Raw genomic sequence first — 25,733 nt, forward strand, 5'->3', positions numbered from 1 at the left:
TAGATAAGATGCTATGTTGCTGAAAGAGTTTTCACAGCACATGAACCCTATCTGGATCATTTGTTGGGAATTTCAGAACATTGGCAGTGGATGAACACATTCTCATCGGCTGATTTTTGTTTGGTGTCCGGTCTCATACATGTCGTATTTCCGCTGTATATTCCCCTGTCCATTAACTGCTGTCAAGTCTATATAGTCGCTGTGTTTATAAAGCATTTTTGAAAACTAAATAAGTTGACCAAAGTGCTGAATAGTTTCCAAGGCAAGAATACATAATTGAATGCACACTTGGGACATACAGAAAATTATTCAGGTGCAAAAGCTAAGAAATAGAAATGGCCTTTGAGGCAGGTCTTTGAGGTTTCAGTGGTGCGGGCTCTTCTAATAATAAAGAAGAGGCTGTCACGACAACAAAGGTGCGATCTCCCTTCAGTCTAAATTGTGGAAGTGCCAACAACTTGAGGTCAGAAGACCTTGGAGACCTTGATGAGATTTGAGGCTTTAAAAGTTCAGAGGTATGAAGCGGCCAGCCCACTGAGCTCCTCTGAAACAAACGGTAAGATTTTAAAATCAATTCTATAGAAAGCAACAAAGAGAAGTAAGCAGAGGGGAATTATGTTCTCTCTTTTAGATGACAGTAACGAGCGAATTTCAACTGCTCAAACTTGACAAAATAAATGACAGACTTCAGCACTTTTTAAATAAGAAAAATTTTGTCACTTGACTAGAAAACAAATATATAGTCCTGTGGTTGGTAAGATAAATATATAATAATAACTATATAATATATAATACAAACAATAGCATTAACTAAGTAAATGCTTTTCTATCCAATTCAATACAAGGTCCACATATACAGTAAACAAGCCCTGTGCAATAACTATGTATTACCAAAACATCGACTAATCATATATGTGAATCACATTCAGTCTATATTCAAATCATTCAATAAACATATAAAAACTGTTGTAAATGACTGTACATACTGAAGAAAATGTGTATATATCCACATGTATATACTGTATATAACCCACTGTATGAATCTAAAGTAACTTATTGCATTAGTATGTGCACTACTGTGTACATAGTTTACAGTGACAGTTTGACCTGTATTTAAACATTGTATGTATTGATTATTGTTGTATGTGTGTGTGTATACTTTTTATGTATTTTTTAGATACAGTGGCAGTCAAAAGTTTGGACACACCTTCCCATTCCCACAGAAAGTGTGTCCAAACTTTTGACTGCCACTGTATATATATATATGTATTTTTTTTTTTTTTTCCACCTACTTGACTATACATAATAATGTTTATGTCTTATTATCTCTGTTAGCCTGCTGTATTTTTTCAGCTGTATGTGTTCTGAATGTGTGTCTTTTGGTACACTGATGTGAGTATACTGAGAGTCACAGGAAACTGGAGTCAAATTTCTTGTGAGTTCAAACATGGCTAATTAAGTTGATTCTGATATCAAGTACTTCAATAATGGGCTACTACTGTTGATCAATCCCAGCACAGAAACAAAAAAATGCAGAATATTTTACGATGCAGCATATTGTTTATGAATTTTATAATTTGTGTATATCATGTGCCTGTTGTGATGAAGCTTTTACGTGCTAGAGAATTAAGTGGCCTTCATGATTACTTCTGTATTCTTTATTTGCTCTGTGTTTGCACTTTCAGGTCTTTTTATTGCCTTGTGTTTTTGTCTGGTGCTGTCTTTCAGACAAATGTTTTATCCTGGCTTTGATTGTCTTTGTTTTTTTCCCTCGTGTCATGTGTGTTGGCATGTCATGACTATTGTAGTTTGATATTAATATTAATTAATCAATATTGATTAATATTTTGTGTCTGATATTAACCAATCTTGAATCATGGATGTATTGAATATCAGAGTAAGTAAGTTTGCAAAGTAAGTTTGTACATACAAGGAATTTGTATGTACAAATTTGGTGTTGTGGTGCATAACAGTGAAGAATATACACAAAATTTACAATAAAAAATATGTAAAATATACTCTAAGTGAGAAGAGCTGCAGAGAATGAAATGAAATGTACAAAATATTGACCAGGAGTAAACAGTATATGCAGTGTGCAATTAATAATAATAATAATAAGAAGAAGAAGAAGAAGAGGAAGAAGAAGAAGACAAGTTGCATTAATGTAATGTGCCATGTTAGATCAAAGATCACAGATAAGCAAATATGAGATTATGGGATTTTACATTAATATATCGTGTAATGTCCATGGGTGGGACAGAATCTGTGTCAACTGTTCTTGTGGTGTGAGGTTTTTGTCTTGACAGACCTCTGGGGAGCGTTTCAATAGGCACAAACATTATTGTAATGTCAAGGTTGATGAACTTTACATTTATTGTTTAAACTTAATGCTTATTGATATGTAGACTTTATATCTTCTGTTAAATTTACTATGAATTTCTGTGTGGAAATTCTTGCCAAGGTTTTTCTAAGTAAATCTCACTCAACCTATTTTACTGCAGGCTGTTAGGTCTTTTGTATTCTTAATTTGCTCTGTGTTCGCACTAAGGTGTTTTTATTGCCTTGTGTTTTTGTCAAAGGCATTACTTATCCGTGTCTGTTTTGTTTTATCCTGGCATTGATTGTCTGTGTTGGCAGATGGTGACTATTGTAGTTTCTGTGGATCAATAAAGTATGTACAGTAGGGTCCAGAAGTCTGAGACCACTTTCCCTACTGTATCTATACTGTGTTCACATATGAACCGATCTTGAATCATGGATGTCTTGAGCAGGCATAAGCATTATTATAAAGTCAGGGTTGGTGAATTTGCCTGTATCACATGACCAAGGAAACGGCATCACATTGTAATTTCCCCGGAAGTTACCCATGCGACTTGGAGGCGCACCGGCTCCATAAACCAGAAACATCGCACTATGGCCTCTCTCTGAGCCGCCTGACGCGACACTTGTGTACATACCTGACCGGCAATCCGTCACCATCGACGCCTTGATAATGGACCCCCGGTCCAGAGGCTTTTTTCGGGGCCATCGGAGTTGTCAATAGTACTCCCAAAGTACTATATTACTTGATTTTGAGCGCTGTCACTTGTGCTCGCCGGGGATTTAAACCGAGGTGACAGCAGCAGCACTCGCCCCATCTGCCGGTTAGCTAACTGCTAACTATCTCGCTAAGTCAATAGCCAAGAAGGGCATCACTTTTCTTTTGGAGTAAAGGACAAGGAAAATACAATACCTACTGCTTTCATAAACAGACGACTGACCAGAGGCTGATTCCCCCCGAGTTCCCATCTTAACAACACATTCACAGTTGATTCCTGGTAAGAATAAAAACCAACTGACGGTGGGAGATGCTAGCTTGAATGTAGCTACACCCGAGCTTCATTTTGTGAAAGGCACACCGGCTAGCTACCGTTAGCTGGTTGAACAGGCCCTGCCGGCTGTCAGTTTACTGGGGCAGACAGCGTGCTAATCCCAGAATAGGAAGACAGCTAAAATAATTAATTTAAGTTAATGTTAATGTTATAACTTAAGTTCGGTGACTAGTTAGCCTGGATGTGTCGTTTATAATGGATGAGGTAACGTTAACGGCAGCTCTCGTGGCTAATCTCCACTCGGTGACCGTTACAACCGCAGGCTTCAGGAGCCTTAATGTCACCAGATTCATGGTGTAACAGCGGTTTTTCACTATTTCAGAGCCAACATGTCGGTGGTTACAACCTGACTTGAAGTTTGAGGTAATTCGCCCTGTTAGCTCAAAATAAATGTGAAGCAGCTGGTTTTATTTGCTCGCTGGGCCTGTAATTAAACACAGCTCATAGGACAGGACTGAGCTAACCCGCTAACGTTAACTAACAATAATGTAACCTAATCGGCATCAAGTGTTGCAACATTATTGTGCGAGCGGCGGATTATTTGCTGCTCTTTAGTCGTCGTCCATCAACACAGTCAAAACTACTAGGCTGAGCTGTACGTTAAGTACGTTTAAGGTTAAATGTGGACGTTCAGCCACGTAGCGTAACTAAGCAGAGTGACAGCGGGACACGTAACGTTAGCCGGCTGTTGGCTAACGATTTAACCCGCTTCGGCCTTTCGGGCCAGTGAAATGCCTTTTCATTTTAGCGATAACTTAGCCAAAAACACAACGGGAGTCTCTTCTGAGAGTCATATATTTAATGATTGCTCATAATACCGGCAGCTGTCACTGCCGGCGGAGCCTTATAGCAGCTTTGAGCGCTGATGTCCTGTCTGAAAGCAGCATGGCCCCGGCTAACAGCTAACCATAGTTCCTGTGTCAGCAGGTGGATGCTGTGTGTGACACGTCTGCTACAAATATTGATCCGGTGCTGTTTTAATACTATCTTTTATTTTTCGTAGATATTCCAACATCCATTCAAAAATAATGTATCAGTTAGTTTTTAAAATTGATATCGTTATTTGGATGGATTATTTGCACATGTAGCTAGCACAAGCAAGAGGGCATTGAAGCTGCTGGTAACGCAGTAAATGAACTTTGACCTGAGGTATCCATTTTCTTAAATTCACTCAAAACCCGGTCAGACAAGTGATGTGGTGGCATTCACTCATATGCTTGAAGTATTAATCTAAACCATTATAACTTAAGTAATTTCCTTTAATATTTGTCACCTATTTGCCTTTTTCTGTTTTGTCAAGTCACATTCATTTAGCTGTTTGTGTGGTTTTTTTGGTGTTGTTTTTTTGTTTTGTTTTGTTTTGTTTTGTTTTTTTACAATCACTATCTGTCCAGTAGATGAGTTCACAGTGGGTCTGACACAATGGTTTCTAAGGAATCGAGTACAAATGCCCTTTTTTGCTTGATTTACTAGCTGTCACGGCCCCTTTTCTACTCAAACAATAGATTGTTTTGGGTGGAGGTTAGAACAAATGAGTCGATTGCGATCTGATTTTGAGCAAGGAATCCGCAAAAGACATTACAACACTAATTGCTCATAAGACGGCATGAATTAGCCATGCAGTATGCAAGTGAAAAAGATTGTGGGAGGTGATGGCGTTATCATAGGCGAAACCACAAACCACACCCTCAGTGCTTGGTCAGATGTTGCCACACTTAAAAAGTTCATGTCTTCATACCGTGTTTGTCTGACGTCTGACCTGTGTGGCTCCAATTATCATGTTTAATGGAATAATGCTACGCCTCTGTCTGCTAGGAAAATTTTAAAAATCAATTTAGAACTGAAAGCAGTTTCATCTTGATGTTTTTGATTAATACTTTGCCTTTTTTGTATTTCTTGCTCCTCTCTTTCTCAGAAAGGCTGGCTACACAACGCCACCCTAATGCAGAACCATAAAAGAACGTGAAATGAACAAACCACCACAGCCTATAACGGGACCCACCTCTGTCCCAAACCCAGCCCCTTCCCCAGGATTGACACCGGTGAGTGCCCTTGACCCGGTGGATTCAAAGCTGTTTTGGTAGGTTAAATTTTGGTAAAGTCTATATAATTTTTTTTTTCTCTCCATTCTCTCCTCTGAAGGCCGCCTACGGACCTGGACAGCCCCCTTCTCTTGTTTTTGCAACACCTCCACCTCCACAAATGAACTCCGCACCACAGCCCAGACAGGTACTGTTCACAGCATGTTTTTTTTCTTTCGGATAAGGTTTTTTGCATTCAGGGTACCAGTACGTGTTTTTGCCTTGTAAGAGAACCTTCCTTTTCTTACTCTTTCACATAGATTTCTGACACGGCTTTTTCTGCTGTAAAGCTTTGGCTAAATGAGTGTATGTGCGTGTGTGTTATTGCCTATTTGCTATCTTGACTTCTTTCCTCTCTTCTGCTGTCCTCCCAGTTTGCTGCAGGGCCCCGTACTTTACACCAACAGGTACTAACACCCCTCACTCTTCCTTACATCCCCTCTGTCTCCGTAGTGTAATGCATGCTTTTAATTCCAAATGTCGGAGACTTAGAAGCTGTAGTGTTGATATTAGACAAATGTTCCTCCAGTCTGCTAACATTGATTACTGCATCTCTTTGTTGAAATACACATTTTTCATTAAGAAGTTATGACCTTTTTTAGCTGTTGATGAGTCGCAATATTTTAAAAGCAGATGTTCACCCAGGCATTATTTATTTTTTTGTTCATCCCACACAAGCCCATACCTTTTTCTTAAAAAAAAAAAAAAATGCCTGTCACATTTGTCTGCATTTGCAAGACATAGTCCCAATCATGTCTCAATAATGATTTTTAATATTAAGGTGAATTTATTTTTGGTACCTGCAGCATTCTAACATCACTGCCCGCATGCGCCTGCAGCCCTTAAAATGATTCTTTTACCACTTAAAACTGGAACCCACAGGGCTTTTTGGGATTTCACTTTTATCCAGACTCATGCAGATTTGCATGTGCAGCTATGGTTGTTTGAGCTTATTGTTCATGGCTGAGAGATACACTGCTGCCTGTCATACTCTTCTTTCTTACACCTTGTAATCTCAACCTTTCACATTGTCTCTTGTCCTCATTTTCACCTTAATCTCACTCCCTCTCTTGCTCTCTGCTCATGTGTTGCGCGGCTGAAGGGTGGATACAGAGCATTACAGGTAACAGCTTTACTCTTCGTCTCCCCCTCCCCTCCCCCCTTAACTTGGGCTAACCTCAGTGTGGCAAGGAGACTTGAATTTCAGTGCACTTTAGACTCGGTGTAACCCAAGAACTGATTTTGCTGTATACATTTGCAGTTGCTGTGAGTGTGTTGCGTCCAGCTGGGGTTACGGCTATGTGTGACTGGATGCACACACAAGCAAAAATGCTGCAACATTCTAACACTACCATACTTAAAACATCAAATGCAGACACCAAGCAACAGGTTTGCTTGCTCTGTGATACACTCTTCATCCTTCTTTCCCTCCATTCTCCCTTATCTGTCCTCCAGGGTTACTATCAGAACCGACCGGCTATGGCCGCCAGTGCTCCCAGAGTCCAGACAAGTAGTGGGCCTCGACCTGTTGGACCCGCTCATGTCTATCCACCCAGCTCCCAGATGATGATGATTTCCCAGCAGCAGCTTTCTTTTGCTGGCTCCCCTCAGGGCTACTTCATCCCCCCTGGACAGGTTGGTTCACATTAGTGATCACAAATTGATACTAATGATATGAATGATACTAATTCAGTGTATATGGTCATGATATTACCGTATTGGCCAGAATATAAGACAGTATTTTTTCTTCAGGAAATTATATTTTTGAAAGTGGGTTTGTATTATATTCAAGGACATTTACGTGTTAACAACAGCAGATGTTCTTTTTGACTGAAGTGAGTACTAGCTGATTACATGAAGAGTGTTGCGTTATGAGTTGTTAGTAGCTTTAATGCTGCTAGGCTAACAAGTTTCTTTGTCAGTTCTAGAGAGTCAAAAGTGTTTTAGGTACTCAATTTCACCTACGGAAGTTTCTGGTGGCCTGTTTAACAAGTTTTGATGTCACGCATGGAGGAATTGAATTCTTGACGAGCGAAAATGATTTGAAACCGTCTCCCAATGAAATGGACCAAATTTCTAAATAATCCTGCCAAGTTGCTGAGAATGACCAATGACGCAGAATGTCATGATAAAGACCCCCAAAAGGCCTAATCAGAGAAAATCCTGAACGGGAAACTTAGCCGATTTTCAACCAGCATTGTATCATTACAGTGTGGGTAGTATATGCAAATAAATAATGTTTAATTTCCCTCCATATTGGCTACACCCAGAGCTCCCTTGCTCATTTGCCAGCAAAAGAGACCTGCCTTAGACTACAAACTCCCTTTCTGCATTTTCTGTAGTGGAGCCTTCAAGGACGGTAAACTTTGGGTCTCCCGAAACACTCCCATCTACCATGTTACACTAGCAATAGGGGAAAAGCAGACACTAAAATATCATACTACTAAATACTTTAAAATATCAGTATATTTGGTGGAAAACTAGTTTCATGATACAAGGCCAAATATCAGGCTGTTGAATCAGACACAACAGAGTCTAGACGTGAGGACGTGACCACCAGAGCGATGTTACAGCCACAGCCTGGCCTCGGCTATTTCTCTGTGATAATACAAACAAACAACTAGCTTTACAATATAATGTCGGAGCAGAGATCTGGCACTACTATTACGACTTATGAGGCTGAATATTGCGCTGTATAATCAAAAGAGTAGAGTGGAGAAAGCGACTGCCAGACTCAACGAGGAAGAACGTTTTGTGAATGAAAATAAGCCTCAGTAAAGAGAGATAACGCTGCACTAACTTTGTCTTTGGTGCTAATTTGTCCGTGAACACACTGTCAGTAGAGTCAGTCAGTCCGATTGGACTAGACGTGGGCAGTGCATTCTGGTTGTTGTAGGATTCTCCCGTAACAGCGGTATGGAGAATCTACAGCTTTTTTCTTATTTCTACTGCATAAGTGACCTAGTTTTGAGAAATCATCATATTCACAGTGGTGAATTTTTCCTTTAATCCAGAAGGAAATTATGTTAAAGGTGGAGTGCAGGACTTTTGTCTCCCCTTCTGGCAGCGAGAGTAATTACAAAAACACTCTTGACTCGTGCTTACATCATAGACTCTGCCGTAGCCTACTTCGTCACTACTGTCGCAGCTGTAAAACGGTTAATAAATTGTTTTGAGCGTCACACAACCCCCGCAAAATGACTCATTTCACTATCAGAATTTGATCCATTCGGGCTGATAACATTCGGAAAGTTGCATGATTAAACCATTTTATCCCCATTCAAGTTAGCAGAGAGCTAATGGGAGTTAGCCGCTTGGCAGGCAGAAGTCTCTGGTGTACGTGCTCTGCCTGTAGAGCATGCGCAGTATGCATTCATCCGGCCAGCGCTGGAATGTCAAACCCGACACCAGATTAAAAACTCTGTATAGTGTGAAATACAAAGAGATTTACCTGGCAGCGATAGGTTTAATCAGCATTGTGTGAACTTGTTTCAACTCGGGCTTGAATGTAACAGACGTTCATTTATATGTAAAAGTTCTGCACTGCAGGTTTAATATGTGATAAACAGAGTAAGAAGAATAAGGCTGGTCTTGAAAACATATTTGGACAAATATAAATATTTACACAAATATGGGCGTTATCTTAAGTTATGGTCAAAAACGGGTGTTTGAATAGGAGGGTGGTATCTTATATTAGTATAGTACATTACTGTGGTGATGGCACAGATTGACCTGAAGCTCTCACAACTTAATTGTCCCTCTATTGTTATTGTTTCTGACTATTTATTTTGTTTCTGCAGTACCGGGCCCCATATATGCCACCTACTCAGCAGTATCCTGTGACCAGCGGTACAGCAGGCTTCTATCCGGGAACTAGCCCTGCTGAATACTCTGCCTATGGTAAGGGTTTTTGCCTGAGCTAAAAAGTGGTGAAATCTCTCACAAACATCAGAAATCCAAACTTAACTTCGATTTTTTAAGTTAAAGCATGTATTTTTAGTCCGTATCCATTAGCGCACTTCTTTGCCCGTAAGGTAATATTGGGTGTGCTGTGGTTTTGCTTGGCTGGTTGGTGTGTTAAATGTCTTTCTGGGTCAAAACACTGCTGTATGTGGTGATCTGCCAGTTGCATGTGGTCTGGCTTAATTCTGCTTTGGCCTGTGTTCTTTCTATCTGCAGTCTCACCTGGCGCTGCCTTACAGGTTCCATGAAATGGCTTTGAGACCAGAATTTTGCTCTTTTTGTTTGATGTGTTCCCACATGAAAAAAGATGTTTGGCTGGAATTTAATGTTAGGAGGGTCTGAATTTGAATAATAATGTGATAAAATAAAAACAAAAAAAAGAGCAAGACGAAGACTCCAAATAGAAGTCAAAAATGTTCAGTTGTGGCACTTCAGGAATTAGAAAAACTTTTTTTTTTTTGCCACTTACAGACATGCATCTGATCTGTTTTATGGCTTCAAGTACTCATTTGCTTTTGCAGGTTTCTTTTTATAAGTGAGGGGCAGGGTGAGTCAAACTAAAACCTAATTTTATTGGCTTAATACATACTTGTAGGTGCAAGATGGGTCTGTGAACAGAACTTTAAACTCTCCAAGAAGAGAAGTGTGATTTTGATTTACAAATATGCAAAAAAGTCAACATATTATGGCATATAAGAATAGGATGCAGCCAGGAACACGAGGTAAGAATACAAGCAAAGGCTTTGTTCATTTCATGGGACCTTTTTAACACCCTGCTTCCTCTGGATCCTCTCATTAACTCATTCTGCATCTCTCTTCCTGCCCTCTCTCCTTCTTTCCTCCCTCTCCCGTCCCTCACTCCCTTCCTCTCCTTTGCTGCGTTGGTTCAGAGCCCTCTCTTGCTGCGAGGGAGAGGCGGGGTGGTGGGGGGAGAGGGGGCGGGCGAGAGAACGGCCGTCTCTCTCTCCACGGTGCTCCTCTCACCTCCCAGCGCTACCCCGGTGAGTAGTGTGTGCTTGTGTGCTGGTCAGCAAGCTTCAGTGGCAACAATCTCTGTGGCACTTCTTGTCTCTGATAGTGTTGTAAATGTGTTTTTAATTTTTTTTTGTTTTTTTTTTTGTTTTGTTTTTTTCCCCCCTTTTCTTTTGGGTAACACACATGTATACTACTACATGCAAATGGTCTACAAGTCAATGTCGGCACAAGTAAACTAGCCACCAATTCTGCAATGGCATCTCTTGTAAATTCAAGCCATAACAGTGTAATGTATGTACTTTTTAACCCCTTTTGCCCAGATTTTTCTATGACATATATCCAGGAGATCTATTAAATGTTGAAAATATAATAAATATAGTCATCGATATCCAATTTAGATACGTTTTATCTTAAACTAAATTTCGTCTAGTTTTAATCCATGGCTAGGTTGCAATTCACCACACTTACTGTGCTGTGTTATCAGCTGCTCTCACAATATCCTTCAACTTAGGAAAAAGCACAAAGCAAAATCTACAAGCTCCTGATCCATGAAATCAGTTTCACTTTAATTTACTGCTAAAGACGAGCAGCTTGCCACAACACAGCTGACGATGAGCTGAAAGGTCTTCTGCCTGCGTTGCGTGTTAGCTTATGATTTATAATCATAAGCTAACACGCAGCTACTACGCAGGACTGTCACATGCAGACTGTGAAGGTCAGACAAAAGCAGTACTTTTCCTAAAGCTTGTCATAACTAATTTGATACACACACCCTACATAAGCTTTGAGTGGAATCCAGCTTTTGTGTTACTTCAGGAATTTTTACTCCATTATTAGTGTGTTTTATTTCCCTGTTAAAATGAAAGTATCCATATGGTCTCCAGCTGTGGAGAAACTGATGGGGACAACGGAATGAATTGAGTAAACACTGCAGCTGTCAACAAGCAAATGTTTATAGTTGCACCTTAAAAATGTCCCTTTTATACGTTTATACCTTTTAACACCCACGATTCCCATAAACTTTATTGCAAGGTTTTCAAAAACAAAGACTTTGGGTCATAACCACAAGAAAAAATATCTTGTGAATCCTGGATGGCTGGTTATTATAGTGTAAAGCTAGTGTGAAGTATTGTTTTTAACAAATGTTTTTGTGTTTTACTCTGACCTTGCAGCGGGAGCATACTATCCAGCTCAGCCGCAGTACTCTCCATCTGTCCAGCCTGCACCGGTCATGATCAACCCCGCCCAGCAACAGCAACAAGCTCCGCCTCCTCAGCAACCACCGGCACAGTCACAAGGCCCACCAAAGAGGGAACGCAAACCGGTAGTGTGTCACAACAAAAGGGCAGCGGACCTCTTGTCTGAGGTCAAAAAAAAAAAAAAAAAAAAAAAATTGAATGGGGAGAAAAGTGTATTGTCTGTTGAATGTGGAACTTTCTCTTTTACCTCAAGATAACAATAGCATTTATCATGATGGGTTGCAGCTATACATCAGTAGTGGCAGGATAGTTACATACTGTTGCATTTTAATGTTGGATACATGTTTCGTGGACCAATACGTTCCCTGTCTCCTCATAGATCAGAATACGAGACCCCAACCAGGGCGGGCGTGATATCACAGAGGAGATCATGTCAGGTGGAAGGTCCACCTCCACACCGACTCCCCCACAGGTAAGAATCTAAAGTAAAGTACTGAATGCCATTTTGTGTGACTCTGAGTTAAAGGTAAAGTTTCCTTATTTTATGAATCTAAATTGTTGTTGGCTATTCTGCACTGACTTCAGGTATGTGTGGAAACTGAAGGGAGTGAGAAGCAGAGACAGGAAGAGTGAAACTCGTGTTATATAAGAAAAACTTCAGTTTGCCGTTCTAACTTTTATTATGCCTCCGACAGCCTTGGCCGGAGGCATGATGTTTTCTGGTTGTCCGTCCATCCCTTTCTTGTGAACATAATATCTCAGGAACACCTTGAGGGAATTTCTTCAAATTTGGCACCAACGTCTGCTTGGACTCAATGATGAACTGATTAGATTTTGGTGGTCAGGTTAAAGTTGCTGTGACCTCACAAAACATGTTTTTGGCCATAACTCAAGAATAAATACACTAATTATGACAAAGTTTCACACAAATGTCTTATAGGATAAAATGATGAAATGATGACATATTAATTTGGACCCTAAGGTTTTTGTATGAGTCCACCCTCTTCACTTCCTGGATGACAACCAGGACAGGGGGCCTCGTGGTTCTCTGGTAGTCCTCTCGTAGTTCATTGGTTTTGCTGATGTTGAGCTTCAGGTGATTATCGTTGCACCATGTGACAAAGCTCTCTATCAGTCCTCTGCACTAAACTAAAAATAGTCTATTAAGTTAAAACAGCAAGTTTCTCACTGGAAATTATTCACTGGAATCATGTCAATATAGTGATGAAGTCCATTTTGCCAAAAAAGATGCTTAATGCCTTTTTTCATTAAATTCCTTCAAAGTCTTCACTACAAATATTATGAATCTGGACGGACATGGATGTAAACTGCAACTTGACTGGTTGGCGGTTACAACTGCAAGGCGGTATTTCTAGTTTTGTATGAATTGGTGGTAGGCTTATCTGAGAATGTAGAAATTTCAGTAAAAACAAAACAAATCATCAATCAAAACATGTAAGAAAATAACTAAAAAACACAACTTTAGGAGATAATTGCTGTTTCCCATTTTAAGAACAGACATTTGAGTTGGTTTGTGTGAGAACAGCTCACACTGTTAGTGGGGAAAAAAAGCACAATTTTGGAATTCTTTACACACCCAACACTTAAATATTTCAATGGGGTCATTGCATGTTGTTCACATCTCTGTGCAAACATTAGCATAACTCAAATCTAGCACAGCATTTTACTGAACAAACAGTACACTGCTAAAGCAAATGCACACAAATATGCCCTGAGGTCTTGAGCTGTAGTTGTATTTTAAGGCTGGTAAAATGCAATACAACTCAACAACAGGGTGCTGTAGCTTTCAAAATGAAATTAAGAGTTGAATCAGCACCTTTCTGACACAGTAAAACAAAAAGGGAAAATAAACTGACAGCAGTTTAAAGATGACTCTTTTTGTAATCGTAGGCCTCCACAGCAGATGTAAGTCCTGCACAGACCAATGGTGAAGTTATACAGCCTGTCACTACAGTGACAAGAAGAGGTGAGTACATTTTCTCAGTTTTGGTTTACATTAAAAAAGTAAGATGGCTGTATTCCACAATTGTGTAATTTAATGTTTTTCACTGCCCAGATGAAAATGCGGAGCCTCCTGCTAGCGCTGAAACCCCACCTCCTCCTGCCACAGCAAACCCAGAGCCTGTGGTCGAGGCCAAACAGGAAACGGACAGCCAGACAGCACCGCCCACTGAATTAGCCGCACAATCTGCAGCCCCTACACAGGCTTCCGAGGTGCCAACCCCATCGATAAAGGACCAGCAGACTCCCGCTCCCCTCCCTCCAGCAGCAACACCTACTCCTCCCCCTGCTGAGGCAGTAAATAAAGTCGATACTAAAGTTAGTGACACAGTAGATGCTCCTGTAGGTCCTTCAGCATCACCGGCAGCGCAAGAGGTCCCTGTCAAAACAGAGGAACCACAGGCCGCCCCTGCTCCAGCTGAGAAGGCACCCGAAAAGGAAGAAAAGAAAACCGAGGAAGTGGAGAAATTAGAGAAAGAAGAGCAGGTGACCAGCACTAAGGTAGAGCCTGCAACTGAGGTTGCAGCAACAGTTACCCCTGTTGATGTGGCAAAAGAAGAAACACCTACAAAGACAGCAACTGAAGTGTCTCAGCCTCCACCCTCTGCACAGGAACCAGCTGCTCCAGTGACTCAGACTGCTGCCCCCAGCTCTGCCCCCGAACCTGAACCCACACCAGCTGAAACAGCAGAACCGCTTCTCCCCAACGGCCTTCCTCAGGACACTGAGGAAGTGCCTGAGGCATTTTCAGACACTACACCCCTAGACAAGCCCGACGCTTCTCAATCTCAGGAATCCACACCTGTGGCTAAAACGGCAACGCCAGCCCAGGAGCAGGAACAGGAGCAGGAGCAGGAACAGGAGCAGGAACAGGAACAGGAGCAGGAGCAAGAGCAGGAGCAGGAGCAGGAGGAGGAGAAGAAAGAGGAAGAGGGGAAGGAGAAAAGTGAGGATGCCCCTCCTGTTAGCTGTCCTACAGAGGAATCTACTATGCAAGGTAGGGTGGAGTAGTATCTTACATGTATTTATGATCATCATGCTGTTTTTATGGAGGATTATAATGTCAACACTTTGTCCTTTTCTTGAAGCTGCTACATCTGTGCCAAAGAAGAGGAGGAACATGAAGGAACTAAACAAGAAGGAGGCCATTGGAGACCTCCTGGATGCCTTCAAAGAGGTGTGTATCAGTCAGGATGAGAATGTAAAAGATGAAGAGCAACACACAGCATTTAAGTGTCTCAGCAGTTTCAGCTGTATCAATAATATTTTTGAGGATGTTTGGTTGTCTGAAGAGAAACTGGGTTATTATAATACTTATTCATCTTTTCCTGTTTTGTTTGCTCCGGGAGCAGGATGCCAAGCCTGCTTCTGAACCCTCGTCCACTCAGGCCGACCCTGTCCCTGTTGCTCCAGCTGAACCCCCCGCTGAGGTCGCAGATGAGACCTGGGAGGAGAAAGAGGACAAGCAGAACACAGAACCTAGACCTTCACCTGAGGCAAAAGAGCAGAAATACCAGTACAAAGAAGGTAGGTTATGACTACGCTTCTTCATAAAAGGCTTGGTTTACATTTTTGTGTGCAGTTAAGTGGCTTCAGTTGTCTTTTTCATGTACACTCGAGCTGTGTTGAGTTTTTGCTGCCATTAAAAACAATCATAGATAAAAAATGGTTTTGCATAAAGGGTTACAGAAGCTTAAATTTATGAAACATCACATTTTTGGATTGATTAGATTGTTTTCTGTCACAGTTGAGTAATAAGAGAACTTTTTTTAAAATATTAAAATAATAAACGGTGTGCAAAAGTACTCAAATATTAAGTCAATATTTCCACTTATGCTGCTCAGATCTGATTGTAGATGCTTCTTTTCCACATTGTTTACCTTTCACTGCTCTAGTCGAGTGTTGAATGAATTCAGTTTCACAATACATGAGGAGAGTATTGAACATGAGGTCACTTACAGATTGCATTGGGATTTAGGCAGTCACGTTTCAAAGAAGTAAAATCAATACAGAACTATACAAGTGTTATTCATACACGGTGTTCCTCTTTTGTTAACAACACAATCGTTACAAATCAGTGTTGACATGGTGGAATCAAAGGAGGCGTATCCACTATATAATGTAAAAATGTTCATTTAGAGAGATTGTCAAATATCTTCTCTCTTCAGTGTCCTGTTCAAGATTCAAGACACGTAGCCTCTGTGCAACCATGCTGCACCTTACTCTGTACTCTGCTGTAGCTATAACCTGTCTATGAAACAGAGAACATGAAACATTTTGCCCTTCATGCATCAGTTTTCCACATTACATTCAATCTGCCCTCACACATCTTTCAGAACAATGGAAGCCAATAGACCCAGAAGAGAAGAAGCGGTACGACAGGGAGTTCCTGTTGGGCTTCCAGTTTATCGGCGCCAGTATGAACAAACCCGAGGGCCTGCCCATCATCAGTGACGTGGTTTTGGACAAGGTAAGGGATGTTTAGCTTTATTCAGGTGTTTCCCCAGGACTTTAACTTCTCTAGCCAAAGTGACAATCACTAACTGATGATGATGACTGCCGAACAGCCACAGCTACCCACGATAAAATACATAATGTGATTAGATTTCGGACCTCTTAGCTTCTTTTTTTGCAGAATTTTTCTGAAAACAACTTAATACCTTAAATTTAATTCATGTCTGGCATTAAGACAAATATGTAGACATTAAAATAGAAGCTTCATGTACTCGTTTTACTTCATTTATGACCTTATTAGCGTCACTGGTTGTTGTACATATTACACTGACGACTGTAGAAGTATGTAATCTCACCTCTTACTGTATCTTTAGGTGAACAAGACTCCCCTGCGGCCTCCTGACCCAGCTCGAATGATGAGTTCTGGCCCTGATTTTACTCCTTCATATTTGGGCAACCTCGGGAGCCGATCAGTGGGCGGACCACGAGGACCAGTAAGTTTGTACACCTCATTTCTGAATATTTCTGTCCCTTTTTTTCAAATTCTGTGTATGTAATGATAATTCAAGTCATGGGTTTTGTTGAATATTGTGGTCATGTTTGTTGTAATACCTGTATAATCCTTCTCTTTAGCCACCCGGACCACGTCGCTCCCAGCAGGGTCAGCGGAAAGAACCCAGGAAAATCATCAGCAGCATGTCCCTCAACGATGACGTGCAGCTCAACAAGGCCGAGAAGGCCTGGAAACCGTCTATGAAGAAGAGCGCTCGCACCCGCCCCGGGGAGGAAGTGGAGGAAGACGTCGGCCCTGACCAGGCCAAGACTCAAGACCTGTTCAAGCGTCTGCGCAGTATCCTCAACAAGCTGACACCTCAGAAGTTTCAGGAGCTGATGAAACAGGTGACAGAGCTGGCGATAGACACCGAGGAGAGGCTGAAGGGAGCCATCGACCTCATCTTCGAGAAGGCCATCTCAGAGCCCAACTTCTCTGTGGCCTACGCCAACATGTGCCGCTGCCTTATGGGGGTAAGTCAATGCGATTGTGTCTGAATCTTGTGATTTCACTCTTGGCATTCATTCGCTCCAATGATGACTCATATTTTGTGCCACGTGTCTGGGCCACTGAATGTTCATGATGGTATTGAGGAACTGAAGGAGCACATTTATCATTGTTCATTTTCTGTTTAACATTGTTAGTTATTGTGCCATATAAATATTAAGATGAACATTTTATATTCACTAAAAAAAAAAAAACTAATTATATTCAACGTTTTCCCCTTTTCAGTTGAAAGTCCCCACCTCAGACAAGCCAGGAGTCTTTGTGAACTTCCGCAAACTGCTTCTCAACCGCTGCCAGAAAGAGTTTGAGAAGGATCAGGATGATGATGAGATCTTTGAGAAAAAGCAAAAAGAGCTGGAGGCTTCTAAAGAGGTAAGATATGTGATCTTTTACTGTCACTGTGCCAACCACTGCAGTATTTGTCATTTATTGTGACTAAACTGATCTTTTGACCACAAACACCCACTTGTGTTTGCCCTTAGGGAGAGGAGCGTGAGCGCTTGAGGGTGGAGCTGGAAGAGGCCAAAGATCAGGCCCGGCGCCGTTCACTGGGTAACATTAAGTTCATTGGTGAACTCTTCAAGCTGAAGATGCTGACAGAGGCCATCATGCATGACTGTGTAGTGAAACTACTGAAGAATCACGATGAAGAGTCTCTGGAGTGTCTCTGCAGGCTGCTCTCCACAATTGGCAAGGACCTGGACTTTGAGAAGGCCAAGGTAGTAAAACATGAACACACACAGACATGGGTGGGGTGAATCAGGAAGGGAGACAGTTCACCACTCATAAAGACTTATTCAAACACAATCAGTTTGATATTTTGTAGTCATGACTCAAAAAAGACGCCTTTTTTTCTGTGTCCCTGTTAGCCTCGTATGGATCAGTATTTTAACCAGATGGACAAGATCATCAAAGAGAGAAAGACGTCATCCAGAATCCGCTTCATGTTGCAAGACGTGTTGGACCTCAGAAGGGTAAATATTTAATCATCCATAATAGTACGCAGCAATAAAGAACTGATTACAAGCATTTAAGGTAGTGGCTAATGCTAAGTGAACAGAATTATATTATACTGTTTGTACAAAGTAATCGACAGGCGTTATGAGTTGCATGGAAATCTAGAATGTACATATAAAATGACTGGTGTTGGAAGAGTTTCAAGATTGTTTAATGGCCGTCTTCCATCTGCTCCGTAGAGTAACTGGGTGCCTCGTAGAGGAGACCAGGGTCCTAAAACAATTGACCAGATCCACAAAGAGGCAGAAATGGAGGAGCACAGGGAACAGATCAAGGTCCAGCAGCAGCTCATGTCCAAGAAAGACGGAGGAGGAGGTGGAGGAGGCGGCGGCAGGATGGGAGGGAGCATGGGGGGCCGAGGTCCTCACACACCAGGAGGTGGCCGGAACAGCCAGCCTCAGGATGAGGGGTGGAACACGGTGCCCATCTCCAAGAATAGACCCATCGACACCACCCGCCTCAGCAAGATCACAAAGGTAACGTCTAATGTTTAAGGTTTTCACTTTTGATCCATCTAAAATTTTCATTCTATTTGACTCAAGGCCTTGTCCAAAATCCTCTACTAAAGTGATGATTTGAGACCTGGATGAATGTGTGTTTAACTTTGTAACTTTTCGTGTTTCCTTATAGCCTGGTGCTCTGGACTTCAACAATCAACTGTTGGCTCCAGGGGGCAAAGGCATGTGGGGTAGCTGGGGTAAAGGCAGCAGTGGAGGAACAGGAGCTAAACCAGCAAGTGGAGACCAGGGTAAAACACCTCCGCCAAAAAGAGTCTGTGGTTTATGTTATTTTGGCTTTTGGGGTGTTAATCTGTTCTTTTCCTCCTCTTTTTTAGATTCAGGTCGTCCAGCCACCAGCACCCTCAACCGCTTCTCAGCCCTGCAGCAGTCTGGTTCGTTGTTGACTTCAGGCGACTCTGATCGCAGAGTTCCTCAGAGGTATTCGGCAACTGCAAATATTTCTTTACTCAACTGTTCTCCTGGTACTCTTGTAAATAACCCAAAAACTACATTTCCATAATAAAACTGGACCTTTGTCTCACAACCCTCAGGTCAAGCTCCAGCCGTGAGCGCGGCGGCGACAGAGACAGGAGCGATCGTGACAGGGACCGGTTTGACCGATTCGATCGCAGCGAGGGACGAGAAGGTCGCGACGACAGGAGCAGCCGGAACCAAATCACTAAGAGGAGCTTCAGCAGAGAGTCTGAGGAGCGCGGTGGGAGGGCCGGAGACAGCAGGGCCACGAATGAGCCTGTGCGTCGTGTGGCCAGCATGACCGACGACCGGGACAGAGGAAGCAGAGATCGGGGAAGCAGAGACCGAGGAAGTAGAGACAGGGGCAGCAGAGACAGGGGAAGCCGTGACAGAGGTCCAAGCAAAGATCTCACAGGTATAAAATCCCATCGAGCAAAAGTGAACATTTAAACTGATTTAATCGGAGAACAACATCTTTTCTGATTTATGTCTGATTAAATGGGGATGCAGAATGTTTGAGGACTGCTGTTTACCTTGTGTTTTTTTTTGTTTTTTTTTTTTTTTTTTAGCAGTTAAACGTGAGAGCGCCCCCACTCCTCCTCCCTCTGTTCCTAAATCTGGCATGACTGAAGAGGAGGTGGAGAAGAAGTCCAGCGCCATCATTGAGGAATACCTCCACATCAATGACTTGAAGGTACAAACATGGCAACCCTGCATTCAACAATGTGAATTCAGCACACAGGCATGAACATAAACATAGGAGACAGAAAACACTTGGATTATAAAACTGCTCTGATGGCTGTCATCTCTCCCTTTTTTCTTCTTTTTTGCATCATAGGAGGCGTTGCAGTGTGTGGCAGAGCTCAACAGCACCTCACTGCTCTACGTGTTTGTACGGAACGGCGTGGAGTCAACGCTTGAGCGCAGCACCATTGCTAGAGAGCACATGGGCCTGTTGCTGCACCAGCTCATAAAGGCAGGGACATTGCCCGCAGAGCAGTACTACAAAGGGTGAGAAATAACACTATCACACTGTTTTTCCAATGTCGTCTTAATGTGGAGCTTTCTAGTGCATCCTTTGTTTCAAGAGAGATTGAGTGCTGCGTGTTTTTGTGGCCGCAGGCTACAAGAGATCCTGGAGGTAGCAGAAGACATGGCCATAGATATACCTCACATCTGGCTCTACCTGGCTGAACTCATTACCCCCATGCTGCATGAGGGAGGCATCCCTATGGGACAGCTCTTCAGGTGAGTGCTGGAAATCGGTAAAAATAATAAAATTTTTGGATTAATGATAGAGCCTGTTAGAAACTGGCCAATATGGCTCTTGGTCTGTAAATTACTTTTTGCTTAAATGGTGCTGAATCGTCTTAAGTCAGGGAGACATAAAGCAAGCAAAGCAGTCTGAGCCAGACAAACATACAATGTGTGTGAAATAAAATCCACCTACTGAATTAAAAGTTCTCAAATGAAATATAAAACTAGTAGGAAGCTTAAAAAGGGGCCAAACATGATTTTAATCTCAACATTAACAATTCTTTATTATACTGCTTATTGAACTGCTTTTGTATGAATTGGTGCTACAAATAAAAGTTTAATTTGACAGATCAGATAGTAACTAATAATTTAGTTAGTGGAAAGCTTAATTCTGTGTGATGTGTCTTTAGGGTGATTTCGAAGCCTCTGGTGCCTCTGGAGAAGGCTGGTGTGCTGCTGGTACAGATCCTCAAGTTGCTCTGCAAAGGAATGGTATGTTTATCAGAACTAGAGCTTAAACCGCTCTCATCACATCCTGTTTTATTTTCTAATTTGTAGTATAATTTAATATTTTGAATTCACTGGATTAACTGTGCTTTTTCCCCCCATTAGACTCCTAAGAAGGTTGGGGCCATGTGGACAGAAGCTGGGCTGAACTGGAGCGAGTTCTTGACCAAGAACGAAGACGTCAACAAGTTTGTCACTGATCAGGTCAGTAAGAGAGACAGTAAAGTAGGGGTTGGACTTTGAAGGGGCTGGATGGGACTTTTCTGTGCATTTAAGAAAAATAAAAGACTTGAGTAACAAAGTTAGTAAAGAGTCTCTTCAAGCTTTTTTTGTTTGTAACGTATTTCAGAAAGTGGAGTTCACAACAGGAGAGGAGACAGAGTCAAAGGAACCCGGTAAGAAGGTCCTCAGTGGAGAGGAGCTCAGCAAACAGCTGGACAGATTCCTTCACGACAAGGCCAACAACCAGCGTATCAGAGACTGGGTTGAGGTGTGTGTCAGAGTGCTAGTTTAACTTTAGACTTGAATATTTCACGTGGGCTTCTGTTTTTAAATATAAAGGTTATGAATAGTTTCGATCCTCCTTTACCAACTTCTTTTTTTTAATGTTTTTAGGCAAACATGGATGAACAGCAGACTGCTTCCAACCAGTTTGTACGAGCATTGATGACATCAGTGTGTCAGTCTGCCATCATATGTAAGTATGACTAATCACAGCGTGAAGAATAAAGAACTGATTCTGTTTAAAATTATCTGTCATTTAGCTGCACAGTTATTAGTCATGACTGTTTGTTTTCTGACAGCGACAGCGAGAATTTAAAAGGGAACATCCCAAAAAAAAAAGACTGATTGATTTTTTTTTTTTTTTTGAAGCCCTGGAAGTAAATATTTGTCATGGCACAAAATAAGTTTTATTCCAATTTAAGTCTTTGTTACTCCTTGTTTTAGGTGACACCCCGTACAGGGTGGACGCACGGCAGATCAACCAGAGAGCCAGTCTGCTGCAGAGATACCTGTGTGATGAGCAGAAAGAGCTTCAGGCCCTTTACGCCCTCCAGGCTCTGATGGTCCACATGGAGCAGCCAGCAAGTGAGTGTCGTCCTCCTGATCTCCCTGAAGGAGTTAAATGTTAGAGTGAAACATTCAGGGGTGGACAAAATATCAGATACGTCAAAATACAGCACATCATTCTGAGGTTTTGTTGACTGTTGTAGTTGATTTTCATATGCAAAATAGGGTCATTATTGAGACCATAGTTTATGGTGTTGAATTCATCTTGAACTATAAGTATTTCTCTTGAATATTAAGTATTTATCACTAAATAAGCAACAATCAAAGTTAGTTAAACTTTTCTCACCTTTTTCAACACTTCAAACCAGTGAGAATAAAAAGATTACATTAAAAAGACAGTAGTTTGTTCATGTATGACTCCAAATATAATATAATAATATAAATATAATAATTAGATTGAGAAAATTGGTTTATGGTTTGGTTCATTGACAACATTCTTAAATATTTAGAAAATACAACAAATCAGACTTTCATTGTTGTATCGGGTGTTTTCATCGTCCACCAACCTTTATCGAGATAGAGACGAGGTTGCATCGTCTCATTTCAGAAAGTCTTTCAAGGCCTGAAAGTAAATTTTTAGTGTTAGACCTCCAGATATTAAAATGGTCATCTGTGACAGGTGACTCATGATTTAGACAAAGAATTTGTTAAAATTTTTTAAAATCTCTGTTAAGTATCTTTATTTTGCCTTGAAATCTCTCATGAAGTAGTTTTATCAGAGCCGTCTGAATACTCAGCCTTTGTATTTATCAAGGGTGCAAACTTGTCACCTTTCAGCAAAAATTGATGTTTTGAATCCAAAATAGGTGATTTATGTGATTCATGTAGCTCTGATGGGGAGAGGCAGTCTAATTTAAAGTAATGAAATGAAAATATATTTCTCATAATAACATAAAAGATCTCTTGTGTTTCGCGATGTCGCTTCAGCAAAACATCTCTCACTCCCAGTCAGTCATGTTGATGTCTTCAAATGTCATATTTTGTCTGATCAACAGTCCTGAATCCAAATATGTTCTTATTACTATCACGTATGACACAAAAAAGCAATCGATTAATCATTGCAGCTCTAATTTTTTGTTTTCAGCAGACATACGTAGTGAAAACAAAACACTGTCAGAAAATAGTTATAGTAGTTGATTATATTCACTGTTAATATCTTTACAACCAATGTGTTGATGATTAAATGTTTACTAGAGCACAAAGCTCTTCATAGATCTAGCCTCTTAATTTCTCAAAGTGCACCAGATTTTGCATTTAACTTTTAAAATGTACAAAAATTTTCTTCAGGGGTCGCGTACCCCTGAGCCCCCCTAGTGTCCAAGGTCCACCCACCATAGTCTCACAAAATCCTGCCGGGAAACACTGGAACTTTATTGTATAGTTGATGAAATACACTTAAATACAGTTTTGGACCCAAATCTGCACCGTCTTGACTGTTACGTTACTGTTGTAGCAGCAAGATTACATTAATCCTAGGGTGAGTTTTATCCTCCATACTGAAATTGTCTATAAATCCACATTTTAAAGCTGATAATTTAAACATTTTCCCCCGGGCGGACATGCCTCGTATCTTTGTATCCTTTTGCACCCCTGATTATAATAAACTGTCATCTCTTCAGTTGTTGGTGCATCAAGATGATGTGATTTGACAAAAGGAAGTATTTTGCCATATAGAGCCTGATGGATAGAGGACATTTGAGGACGATACGATGTAGAAATTTAAGTTTTAAAAAAATCCATGTAATTACAACACTGTTCCTAATTGACCTCAATCACATCAGTAGCGTCTCTGATCTGGAATTTCTTGTTACTTAATGGCCAAATATGCAAAACAATTATCTGTGATAAGTGATTAGCTGTCCAGTTTATCAGTCTGGCTCAAACACAGGAGAGAGGAAAATAACTCAACTCTGACTCAGTGATTCTTAATGAGGGAAACTGCAGCCTCACAATAATAATAGTTTAATTAACACCTCTGACTCTCCACAGTGTGAACTTTAGAGTTTGTATTTTCAGCAGGTTGTATTTTAATGTGTTCGTGGGTTTTTTTTTCTCCTCCCTGCAGCAAACTGTGGTTAAGATCTAATTGTCTACAACAAAACCATCCATTTTTAAATTACTAATCCAGATCAACATTAACCTCTCCTTTTGTCCCTGCAGACCTGCTGCGGATGTTCTTCGACGCCTTGTACGACGAGGACGTTATTAAAGAGGAGGCCTTTTACAAATGGGAATCCAGCAAAGACCCTGCAGAGCAAACAGGCAAAGGCGTGGCTTTGAAATCGGTCACCGCCTTCTTCACCTGGCTCCGCGAGGCGGAGGAGGAGTCTGACAAGGAATAAAAAAAGACTGAACTTTAAAAAAGCTGCCGCCCCCCTTTGGCAAGACGGGGGCTTTGCAGGTGGCTTTTGGAGAGTCATGGACAATATTGCCAGAGAAGCAGACTCAAAAATCAATCCTCAGTGAGGATAAATCTTTATTATTTTTCTTTCTTTGAGGGATGGACTCAGAAAACAATCATTTCTCTCTACCTTCCCTCTCTTGCTTCCTCATTATTTCCCCACCTGCTTGTCACAGCAAGTGTCCTCATCAAAAATAAACTTGAAAACTGATTCAGCAGGATTGCTTGTTAACGAGGTGTGAAGTATCCCACGTCACTACGAAACCTTTTTTTTTTTTTTTTTTTTTTTTTTCTCCCCCACAATAACACAAACCGACAGGCTGCTTTTTTCTTCTTTTTTTTTTATGGTTCTAGATAATTATATTGCCTAACATCCTATCTGATCTGCAAGAATAAACCGTGGGGCGTGCGGTGTAGTGGGTTCTCTGATCCGTGGGTATCATCATGCCATAACGTATGTTAAATCCAAACACAGCTCTTATGTCTTTGTCCCTTACTGGAGTGTGCAGCATGACTGAAGTGTGTTTCTATAACTGATACCGTGGGCGAAACGTTGATGGACAAAAATGTACATTGCTAACTAATCTTAAATAATCATGGGTGGAGTTTTTAAAGCAAAGGTTGTTTATTTTCTCTTCCTGTTTCCGGACATGGGACTCACAGAGGACAGAAACACGGAGGGCTGATGTTGACCTTTGACCTTGACTACTAGGGGGTGATCTTAATGCTTCCTCTAAGCCATCCTCTTCCATCCCCCAGTAGTGAACCACACTGACTGACTCTTCATCTTTACCTCTTCTGTACTTTAAACCTGAGCTGTCGGAGAGGGAGGGAGAGGGGGCGATCCCTGTAGAGGACACTTAATGACCCAATCACCGTTAAAACTTGAAATCTACAGAAATTGACTTGATGAAACATATAAAGTAAAAAAAAAAATAAAAAAAAAAACAACACAGAAATGATCCGAAAGCCTTTTCTACTTAAAGTGGAAACTAATTTCAGGAGCATTCTGTAAATATATAATAATAATAATAATAATAATAATAATTAAAAAAAAGTTTTTTTTTTTTGTTTTATTTTTCAGAAACGATGAATTGCTGATGTAATGCAGTGTTTCCTTTTCCAACAGACACCGCAGTTGTCCAGATGCAGAGAGGTGCTTTAGATAATCCATTGATTATTAGTTTTATTGGAATTTTGTAAATATTTTTTTTTGCTTTCTTTATTTAAGAAATTATTGCTTCTTTTGCATCGGAAACTGGAAAGATGAGGTAACGGAACATTGCAAATAAAGGACTTATTAAGTTGCTGTGCAGAGTTTTGCATCAAGTGTTTGAACCGTGTTCGATGTTCTCACGATTTTTATCATCGTGTGTCGTCA

At 41.0% G+C, this 25,733-nt stretch overlaps 1 protein-coding gene and 1 non-coding gene across 8 annotated transcripts; both read left to right on the forward strand.

Moving 5' to 3' along the window:
- Positions 1-2,856: 2,856 nt before the first annotated feature.
- On the forward strand, positions 2,857-24,563 carry eif4g1a (eukaryotic translation initiation factor 4 gamma, 1a). Of its 7 annotated transcripts, none has more exons than XM_044367113.1 (32): positions 2,857-3,317; positions 5,287-5,413; positions 5,514-5,600; positions 5,827-5,859; positions 6,555-6,575; positions 6,908-7,087; positions 9,253-9,352; positions 11,563-11,714; positions 11,969-12,061; positions 13,501-13,576; positions 13,667-14,608; positions 14,700-14,788; positions 14,964-15,138; positions 15,948-16,081; positions 16,440-16,559; positions 16,699-17,091; positions 17,351-17,497; positions 17,608-17,844; positions 17,995-18,099; positions 18,322-18,618; positions 18,773-18,890; positions 18,978-19,080; positions 19,194-19,531; positions 19,686-19,810; positions 19,955-20,127; positions 20,239-20,364; positions 20,784-20,865; positions 20,986-21,084; positions 21,230-21,370; positions 21,496-21,577; positions 21,829-21,969; positions 24,112-24,563. In XM_044367113.1, exons 2-32 carry the CDS (start codon positions 5,339-5,341, stop codon positions 24,291-24,293), a joined length of 5,166 nt encoding a protein of 1,721 aa, XP_044223048.1. In that variant the 5' UTR covers positions 2,857-3,317; positions 5,287-5,338; the 3' UTR covers positions 24,294-24,563. The 7 variants fall into 7 exon arrangements, with proteins under 7 accessions (XP_044223048.1, XP_044223051.1, XP_044223050.1 ...); XM_044367116.1 differs by having other exon boundaries at positions 19,689-19,810; XM_044367115.1 differs by having other exon boundaries at positions 5,291-5,413.
- LOC122994711 lies at positions 17,147-17,223 on the forward strand. Its single transcript, XR_006406652.1, has one exon. It is a non-coding gene; the product is annotated as a small nucleolar RNA SNORD66 (small nucleolar RNA).
- Positions 24,564-25,733: the final 1,170 nt, after the last annotated feature.

This window comes from Thunnus albacares, chromosome 12 (genome assembly GCF_914725855.1).
Source record: "Thunnus albacares chromosome 12, fThuAlb1.1, whole genome shotgun sequence".
NCBI lineage: Eukaryota > Metazoa > Chordata > Actinopteri > Scombriformes > Scombridae > Thunnus > Thunnus albacares.